Below are 10,643 nucleotides of genomic sequence, written 5' to 3' on the forward strand. Positions count from 1 at the left end.
AAGGCTTGAAGTTGAATCCATTCTTTCAAACAGTCTTCCTATAAGTTCCTTATAATATTTCCATGTATATACTGTTGACCTGAGCTTTTCATATTGGGAAGTTAATAGAGATATTTTAAAACTGAAGAATAAAGTGGTAGCAATTTAAGCATATTGTATACAGATATGGGGATAAATACTCAAATTAACACTTGCTGAAAGCATTCCCTCTGTGAAAGGGGCATGGGGCATGATATGGAGGTCGGGTAGTAGGAGCTCCTGTTTGTGAAGCTTTGTAGGGTTATTTGACTTTTAAAATTATATGGATACATAGCCTTGAGTTTGCAAACTAAATACACCAGCACACACAAAAACATTTTCTCCATTGATGGTATGGTCAAGAAAGGAAAGATGTTTTTCTTAAGTCACAAATTAAGATACAATTTTTCCTCAAACTTTGAAAGAATAAAGATAGCTCACAGTTTCTCCTTTAGATTCATATTTATAAAACCAAATGGGTCTTTAGAGCATGTTGGCAAGCAATCATTCTTCTAACTTTTCATTTCACTACACCGGAAAATCTTCGTGACTGATGGGTGAAGATCTGTTTCTTGAGGCAAGAAACACGCTGTGGTTGAATGTTGTCTCTCTTGTTCAAGGCAAGGGCCGACCAAGCCGGAAGTCCTGTTGATTCAGTGGCCTGGAAAGCGATCAAGTCGCCGAGTCCAGAGACACAACAGCTTCTCCCCTAAAAGCCCTCAGTTTAGTGCCTGCGGTCCAGGTAATGAAGCTTTGTCATTTTTCTTCTTCCAAACTGACCCAATTTGTCTTTTCACGTTGACACATTCTTTAAGCAAGTAAAACAGCAGTGGTAATGGAATGCTTTTCTTATATCAGATAAGTCTGTCTGAAACCACAGTGGCAAAGAGCCTGTGGTCTTAAGAACGGGGTGATGATCCTCCCCGTTGTTTCCATCAGAATCCCACAGCTGAACCCAGCAGCGCACAGAGGGACGATGGGTAGGGAAGAGAGTGGCTCAGTCACCTAATACGTGAGGGACTGGAGACCTATAGAAATCCCCATCAGCTTCAAGAAAGGAGGCACCCTTTAGTTTGTAGTCTAATTTGCTCCAGATCCCCTAAAGCCTGCCTAAACGTATGCAAAGTCCATTTCAGGAAAAGGATCTTTATTTCCTTTCATGAAGGGATTAAAGTCAGAGCTGGCGTTTTTGAAGTGTGTAGTGTAATGTAACTTTTATTGGACTAAAACCTTAATAGTTTAGGTTATATTTTAACTGTGTTATTTGCAATAATTACTTTAAAATCCATTTGAAATATACAAACTCATGTTGCAAAATATCACAGTAATTTCTATAAAGTATGTGTGTATATATATACATATGCGTATGTAAATATATGAGCATATATATATAAACAATCACTTGAACATATTGTTTTAATACAAATTAACCTTTAAATATCTCATATTTCAGAAAATCAAAGTACTAACTATAGTCTATATTTACACAGACTTTGCTTGAACGGTTTCAAAGTGCTTTCTTGAACACTGCCTTATTTCATTCTAATACCTTATAAGATAGATGTTAGTATCTTTATTTCCCCAGAAGTGAAGCAAGTTGTCCACGGTATATGGTTTATTAGTCCATTTTTACAGTGAAACAACCACAAAAGCTCAGTGATGACCACTGCAGATATTTGTCTTTTTTTCATGCGTGGGTCTGTGGTTGGTGACGATTTGGGTGATCTCGGCGGAATGTGTGCTCCCCGGCCTGTAGGTTGGGTTCAGCTCTGCTTCTCGTGTAGCCTCCCGGGATCAGTGACCACTTGGAGCAGTTTCTTCTCTCGGTGTGTGTCAGAAGCACAGCCAGGCCACATCACAGCTCACTTAAAAATGTGTGCATCTTACCTGCTAACTCTCCACTGGCCAAATGAGTCATATGCCGAAGCCAGTCGTAGTGAGAAGGGACGTGTACTCCACCCTCGCGGTAGGAGCTACTGCCAAGGGGCGGGGGCGGGGGGGGACGGCGGTACACACAGAATTCTATCCAGGAAGAAAGGGGAAAATTGTGAGCACTAATACAGTCTACCATGTGTTGCTAGGAAATGACAATACGAGGCTCCTGCGTCAAAATACAGATTGTTCTTTACGCTTTAACCAAGACAGAGCAAAACCCAAAATATCCTTCTAAGGAATTTTGATGTGACAGCCACCTTAAATTCTTTAGGAAAAACCCAGAATGGAAATGTGTTAACTGATTTGTAAATTAAAAAGTAAACATAAATTTTTCTTATACAGTTACAGTGTTTCCTATCATAAAGCACCCTTATTCTGATTTTTTTTGTAGCCACTGCTGCGTGACTGTGTTCCTGCTTAGTTTTGCATCATAATTTGTGGGATGGGCTTTGAGAGGAGTTTTTCCCAAGAATGCAGAGAGAAGCGAATTCTAATGTGAAGTACGACCTCTTTATAATTTGGTCTTATCTTCCTCCCATTCAAAGTTAAAACAAGGCTTTATCGTTTGAATTCAGTCACATCCTCCCGTCAAGAAATATCCAACAGTAATATTTTAGCAAATGCCTATGAAATCATTTTGAGCGAGCTGCCATAAGGATCCACAAGGATGCCAGGATGTTTGTGCAGGGGCTCAGACCACAACTCTTCCCTTTGCACCAGGTCGTGAGTTCAAGCCCCACATTGGGTGTAGAGCTTACTTGAAAAAGCAATAATAAAATAAAAGATACTTAAAAATTTTTTAATTAAAAAAATAATTACAGCAATAGTAATAGCAGCAGGACTTACATGGTTGACCTGGTGCTAGATATAAATGTGTGTTTGTGTGTTCACACAGACGTACACATGCACATCTGTCACGTGTATGCATGTATATACGTGTGTGTATAAATACATATATATTCTGATGTAATCCTCCCAGTGATTCTGTGGCCAGTGATATTATTGCCATTTTAAAAATCAGGATGCTGAGGCCAGAGGAGTCAAGTCATCTGACCGAGATCAGCAGGTCCCAGATTCCGCACTCTTAACTGCTACGCCGTGACCATAGTGTCCGTGTCTATTCAGGTTAGTCCCTAGGAAAGGAGACAGCTCCCAGGCTGTGGTCCGGCCTGTTACGTCCCTGGCTCCTGCCACTGTCGCGGAAGTAAGTGTAGAATTATTGATGGATGCTTTCCTCTTTTCAAAAGAAAAATCAGCCATCTCATGGGGTGGTAAAAATGGCTCAGCAGGATCTGTTTTTTGACTATCAAAGGCACAGACTTGCGAAAATGAATCCACTGGGCTGCACGAGTCTACGGAAATCAATAACCTAGAAAGCACTCATGTGAATGTATTTCTTAAAAAGGTGGTGACTAGTCAGCGACAAGGTGGGCTTCCTTCAGGGTAAAAGGTAAGTTCTGGGGTGCCAAAGCAGTCCCGCTCTGTGTAATACATTGCCCTCATGATTTCCCCCTTAAGGCTTATTAGAAGAAGATAACCAGTGGATGACCCAGATCAACAGACTCCAGAAATTAATTGATCGACTGGAGAAGAAGGTAGGTGCTTCCTTTGCTTTCTTCTCCCTCTCGCTTTTCAGTACATTCTGACCCATTTTCCTCACCGCATTGATACATCTGTGGCTGCCCCACAGATAGAGTAACAGCCAGGAGCCCTTGATGCTACAAATGGCTGCTTGGTAGTTATCTGGGTGTTTCTGTTAAAGCAAATATACAAGCTCACCTTAATTCTCAGTCCCCCACCTCTACCCCTAGTTATATTTAAAATAGGATCTAGAGGGGCACGTGGGTGGCTCAGTGGGTTAAGTGTCTCCTTTCGGCTCAGGTCATGATCTCAGGATCGTGGGATGGAGCCCCACATGGGCCCCCTGCTCGGTGGGGAGCCTGCTTCTCCCTCTCCCTCTGCCCCTCCCCCCACGCTCGTGTGCACACACACGCTCTCTCTCAAATACATAGGTAAATCTTCAAAAAAAATTTTTTAAATAGGCTGTAGAGTTGCAAGTTAAATAAATGTCTGCATTGCCTGCCTCTCTGGTGATCGGTGCGGTAGGTAGCAGTGCGCCTGAATGATGCCGATGGCAGCTCTCAGGGGCGACCTGGCCCATGTCTTGCGCATGTTTCAGAGCGATTCCTGGGTGGTTGTGTGATATACTAAAAAATGAAATTACGTTCTCAACTTCTATAAATTTGCATGTTAACGGATGATTTTTGGCATTGGAACTACCCAGTGAGCAAGCAAGTAAGGATGTGTGACGAGTTTTTCAGATCTATATTTTGTGTCCAGCTATTTTTATTGACTAATTCAGTTAGTACATGCGGTCCTGATATGGTAGTGGGTCCCCCTGAAGCAGCTTTGATGGAAGCGGCAGGTTTTGTCAGTCAGTAAGAATAGGTGTTGTCTCTGCACGCCAGGCGCCGAGGAAGAAATGTTTATGTTTGAGACAGTTACTGACTTTGAAGAACCCCCAGTCTACTTGTAAAAATTAAGCTTTATTATAAAAATTGAGTTAACAGATTTTTTTAACGTATGTAGTAGCACGAACCAGTTCATAGTTAACGCTCCGTCCGTTCTCGCTGACTGAGACGTGCCAGAGGAGTGGAACGGATGCTTCCAAGGGAATGACCACTGCGAGCGAGGCTGTTTGGCGAGGACCTAGTGCAACAGGAGGGGCTTAAGTTGGCCCTTAAAAAGATGACAATTAGGAATTTTGTTTGCAAGCAACAGAAATCACCTCTGCAATCAAAGTTTTTTTCTGGAAGGATATGGGAGTGCTCACAGACTCAACAGATGGTATAGAAACTGGGATTCAGGAAAAGTCAGGAGACAAAATACCTCTAGAGATCTAAGTGAGAAATTCTCAGTGGTCTCTCAGGCTACCTCTACTGGAATGAATGAGTTTCAACGATCTCTAGTCTGTTGACATTATGCTCAAGGTTCCACTTTCCAGGGGGTAGGATCTGGCTGGTTTTGTTAGGGCCCCAGGCTGATTGCTTGGATAAGGGAGGGAAGAGCATCTTGACTGATGGTCTCAGAGCCCTGTACTGAAAGGAGAAGAGAGATTTCACTGAAAAGAAAATGTATTGTTATTAAAATTGGAATAAATGCTGGCCTGCTAACAAACCAATGAACAAACAAATATTTGCTACGGAGGAGTAAACTTTTAGTAAAAAGAGAGCAGCTAGAGAAGACGTTCAGGTAAGGGTGATAGCATGAATAAACCTTAAATAAGCCAGCCTGTTTCGATTCTTTCCTTTAGGGAAATGGTAACAAATAAGACTGCATGGATGGACAGGGGTCCTGTTATGGATGGGGTTAAATAACGGAGTAAGGGATTTGGACTTGTCTTGGAGACAATAGGAGGCATTTATTATTTTTCAACAAGTGACATAACTTGAAGATCTTTTAGATAGAAAATTGGACAGCAAGAATACAAACTGAATTCAAACAAGAAAATTCAGAGGCACCAAAGCCAGCTCAAGCAATGACATTAAAGAGCAGGTTGCAGATCTGAGCCCACTGGGATCAGGTATGGCAAGAGGTGGGCCTGTAATATGACCGAAAAGAAAATGGCGGATGTGAAAGACTTGAAATTAATAGGACCACTGAATGGGTATGGTGGGTAAAGGATAGGGGAATCTCAAGTAGGACTCTGAGGACTTGAGCCTGAGTGCCTTAGTTGCATCCTTATGGAAAGGAAGAGATAAGTGGGAGATAATGGGTGAGGTGAGGTGAACTGGTTGATTAGATGTGTGAATTTCAGGATCCAATAGGACACAGGCAGAAATGTTCAGTTAGATGTTAATAAGCAAGAAGTCAGGCCAACAGTTAGGAGCCATCGCCACGAAGATGAAAGCTCCAGGTCCTGAGGTTGAGGAGGATCTCCAAGAAGGAGATTATGCACAAGGAACCAAGTCCGGGGGAAGAAACCTTGGAGAGTTCTAGTCCCTCTGCTGCCATTCATCATTTGGTACATTTACGCTGACCTCTAACTGGGCAAATCACCTAAACTTAGAGCTTGCTGCAATTCAACTTTTTTCCTTCCTAATTTTATTAATTGACATTGACCTGAGTTAAACGTAATCATAGGGAAAATGGTGGCTATGAAAGTTAGCTTTCCAATCATGGAAGACGTGGAAATGCATGACCTCTATTTGGAAAACAATCCTTGTTAAAACATAAAGAGTCAATTGTTACATAATTTGAGATTCATTTAAAGAACCTAAATACCTCCTTTTAAAATAGGTTCGAAGTTCTTGGCAAACCTGTCTTTATTTGGTGTCCTAACTTTATATAGCTATTTTTAAAGGACTAGCTTTACCTTAGGTCATGCCTTTTTTTTCCAACTTGAAATCAAAGTATTATCACATCTCTTCCTTTCCTAGACTTTTTCTCCCTCCCTTCCTATGAAAGGGTTTCATTTTGAGGACAGTGGTTTGCTAAAAGTATGATGTGATGGTCTTCGGCATTGGGTCCCAGCTGTGTGGGGCTCAGCGTGATCTGCCTTAATGAATGGAGAGGCAGTTCTAGTTCCGTGTCCTACAACTTACTCTGTACCGTGAGTTAGGCTTTTAGAGGAAAAACTACCCAACTGCCAAACAGTAGCTAAGTGCATGTCATTTCACAGCTGACTCTCTTGGCTCTTGCAGTTGTTGGCCCCGGGTTTGGTCTCCCCATTAGAAGGAAGTGTTCCTGCAGTAGAACACCTGTTCTCTCTTCCTTGCACTTAGTCTGATAAATCCTTCCTGCACCGTAAACCAAGCCCGGTACCATTCACGTGCAGGGAGAAATCATCCTTGAAATTTCTACAAGTTCCTTCAGGCTTTCTTTCTTCCCACTTCGGCCTCTCTGAGGATTTATGGGGCTATATCAAGGTTATATTTTATGTTGTGCTTGAGCTCTGCAGAAAACTTCGTTTGCAAACATCCTCATTGGAAGGGGTAGAACGAAGGATGTTGTTCGTACCACCTGGTTTAAGCTGTTCTTATCTTCGATCGAAGAAGGTGGAAGTGAAAAGTGTAGCTGAGCTGGTGTTAGGGAAGGAGTGGTCAAGGAGATCCCTGTTGTTACAGTTTCTCTCTGTAGAGTATTTTAGATTCAGCTTACATCCATATGCAGTCCATCACCTTGCCTTCACGGAAAAGCCATGATTGCAATGGACTCATTCAGCCATTTATTTATTCAGCTAATGGTTATTGAGCTGGAAGTGGAAGTGCAGCAGTGATCAGAACAGGTAAGGCCCTTGGTCCAATAGAGACTGAGGGAAATCAGTAGACAACTCAATGAAATAAGGTAATTTCAGATAACGGAAAGTACGTTGAAGACAAAGTAAGGCAGTATGGTAGAGATGAGGGTTTGGATACTTAGAGTAGGTGATCAGGAAGGTCACTCTAAGGAGGTGGTATTGGAGTTGAGGTGTGAGAGAGGAGAAGGAGCCAGTTAGATGAATTCTTAGGAACAGAGAATTCCAGGCGGAGGAAACAGTAAAAGTTAAATAACTTGTCTAAGGTTTTACCACACGGGAACAGCAAAGCTAGATGTACATAGCTCTGTTTTTAACAAGCTTATGTGACTTCAGACGATCTGGATTTCACAACTTTCAATTTATTTCTTTTCTACTTGAAGGAATGATTGTGCATAATCCTCAGCACAAATGCTAGGATATATATTCTTAGAAGGAAGTCCTCAGAGATTACACGCTTGGTTTCACTAGGGACATTAGCATCATCCATTGATCACTGCAGAAAATTCTAGGCTCTTTTTAGTAGTCCTTGCTTTTTAGAAAATATCAATAGCATTTTCATTTGCTTTTGAATTCATTATGTTTTAGTAATGTCAAATTATCACCAGAGTGGTAAAAGTATTAGTTGCACTAATGTCCGTCAAGATTTCCCAGGAAAAGTGGCAATCAGTACTAACAGCTAAAGGAGGCAGCTTAGTCTTTTCTTTTTCTGTCCAATCCTTTCCCTGTTTTAATGAATCTGCTCCATTTTGTTCTCTTTTAATGTCATCAGTAAACCGAAAGTAATAACAAACACACGTGAAATGGCTTTTTACCACGGACAAATGGGTAAGAGAGGCTCTGCTGGACCGGCTTCCTTTTTAAACTCAGAATTATTCCATTTCCTTACAGATAATGCGGTTCTTCTGGTACAACATTGGCCATGAAAGAGCCAGCATTCAAGTGTATGGTGTTCCCTTTATCTCAGTTCTGGTCTTTTCTCCCCCCATTTCTTTCTCCACCTGAAGGATCTCAAACTTGAACCACGGGAAGAAGAAGTTATTGAAGGGAATACTAAATCTGTAAGTACTTTTTTTTCTAGGTCAAAATGTTAGAAATATGTACTTTGAAAACATTTAAGTTCTTCAAAATTAGTTACTATCGCAGTGAAAATTTGAAAAAGTAATACATAGGCGTATTTTATTTTGCATGGCTAAGTAGTAGTTGAAATTGTGATTTGTGGAAACCTGATGCCTACCTTACAGGGTTTTTATGTACGTACTTAGCATGTAATACGTGCAAAATGAGATTTTTATGCATATATAAGTCAGTGAGTTATTGAATAATTGAATGACTGTGACTGGCAGAGAAGGGCAACATTCAAATTATATCACGAACAACATGTAATAAACCCTGCGAGCCTGGGTGTGACACCTGAGCCGAAACTTGATGCTGTTCGGTATCGTATCTCCCGCTTTTATCCGAGGGCCAGGCACATTGGAAGTGCTCAGAAATCTTTTTTTTTTTTCCCAAGAAAAAAAATTGACATTTAGAGGAAAAAGGAACATTTACACTCCTAGGGAAAAGAGGTCCATCCGGAGTGGTGGCAATTTATAGAGACTGAGAGAGGATGGACAAAGTGATAGTAATAGAGACTAAAGGCACAACGAAAGAAATTTATGAATAAATTAACTAATTGAAAACACATATCATGATTTGTTATTTTGAGGCAGATATTTGTAGCACATTCTATTGGGGGAAAGTGGATCTTTGCATTCACATTTAGTGGAAATTTTGATTTTAAAATCTTGGCAACCCACAGAACATCACTTGTTTCTTAATGCCTTAAACATATATCGTATAGATCTCCTAGGATCCATCCTGTTTACATGAGGCAAAGCTGGGAAACCTTTCCTCTCTGTACCAGGCACCGCCTGTGGGATAGAAGGTGAGGCTCACCGTTCTTTCGGCTCCTGCCCACCTGTCCAGACTCAAAGCACAGAGAGTCTTCAGAGGGAAAGCTGTAGAGAAAAGCTTACTAATGGTGTCATCATTAAAATCCTATGGATATGGGGGCGCCTGGGTGGCACAGCGGTTAAGCGTCTGCCTTCGGCTCAATCCCGGCGTTGTGGGATCGAGCCCCACGTCAGGCTCCTCCGCTATGAGCCTGCTTCTTCCTCTCCCACTCCCCCTGCTTGTGTTCCCTCTCTCGCTGGCTGTCTCTATCTCTGTCAAATAAATAAATAAAATCTTTAAGAAAAAAAAATCTATGGATATGGACACATTCCCCAAAGGTAACCTATATTTCACCACAGGTTCAGTGCTTCTGGTTCCTCCACAGACAGGGTGTGGTCTGTATTAATTCATCAGGCACCCAGAATTCTAAAGGGGTAGGTTTTGGTGGGAAGCAGAATCTTTTCTGAGAAGGACAGAAGGCTGTCAAGGGCACATACTCAGAAGACCATCCCTGGCAGTCCCTCGGGTCCAGGATCGTGACCTGGTGATCTTGTATGTCTGGCATCAGTGAGATTTGCATGTAGGGAAAACTACACTCCAGTCAAGAAAACTGAACATAACTTTTCTCATGTTGAGAGAGACCATTGTCTATTCTTACATGATTTCCTAAGGTGAGACTATTGTCTCTCACTAGCTAAGTGGGAGAAAAATCGTCTAAGGATTGTTTGTGGAAGGTGACAGACTGTTCCTTCTCTGGTCCCTGACAGAAGAGAGCCCAAGGTCAATTTTCAAAGATTTATCAACCCAGACAGCATTACTAATTCAATAGTTCGTAGAAGTACTTAACAAAATAGGATTGGGCAAGGTGCTTCAGCAGTCAATATTATTGAAAAGCAGGAAAGGGTGTTCCTTAATTATTTTCAACCACATGGAAAGGTAAAATAATTATGCTCTTTGGGAATACACATATAGTAATGATTTGAGTAAGTTTGTTTTTCTCAAAGATACCAATAAGCTACTTGTCATTACAAGTTGTACTTTCTCGTTAGTGGTAGTAATGCCTCACCATCGATTCTTATAAATCCTTCTGTATTCAGAATGACGAAAACAGATCTCCACTGTTCACAGCCAGCACTGCAGGCTCCCCTGGGTTCCGCGATTTCTCTTGGTGTCCTAAACCAGGTTCAGGCTTCATTGACTAGAGAGGTGATTTTCCTTTTCCGTTAGTGAATACATGAGAACCTTGAAAAATAAATCCCATACCAGAAAGCAAAGAACAAACTGTTATGGTGGATTTTATTTTTGTAAAGCTATTCTTTACGGAGACTCTGCTACATGCACAGTATTGTGCCGCACACGCACCTGTGATTCACTTCCTCCCCATCATAGCTATCCGAGGTGCTGCCGTCATTAACCCCAGTTTGCAGATGGAGGATTGAGGTGTGGAAGGATTTCATTG

At 41.5% G+C, this 10,643-nt stretch overlaps 1 protein-coding gene across 2 annotated transcripts in view; it reads left to right on the top strand.

Annotated features, from left to right (window-relative positions):
• Window positions 1-10,643, top strand: part of NECAB1 (N-terminal EF-hand calcium binding protein 1) — a 222,406-nt gene that overhangs the window by 149,953 nt on the left and 61,810 nt on the right. For both annotated transcript variants that reach the window (XR_005833662.1, XM_040625788.1), the window contains exons 7-9: window positions 639-760; window positions 3,472-3,548; window positions 8,257-8,310. Coding sequence is in view for 1 of the 2 variants with exons in the window: in XM_040625788.1 (XP_040481722.1) it covers window positions 639-760; window positions 3,472-3,548; window positions 8,257-8,310 (253 nt within the window). In the remaining variant the exon portion in view is untranslated. The remainder of the gene's footprint in view (window positions 1-638; window positions 761-3,471; window positions 3,549-8,256; window positions 8,311-10,643) is intronic.

This window comes from Ursus maritimus, unplaced genomic scaffold (genome assembly GCF_017311325.1).
Source record: "Ursus maritimus isolate PB19 unplaced genomic scaffold, ASM1731132v1 scaffold_9, whole genome shotgun sequence".
Lineage (NCBI taxonomy): Eukaryota > Metazoa > Chordata > Mammalia > Carnivora > Ursidae > Ursus > Ursus maritimus.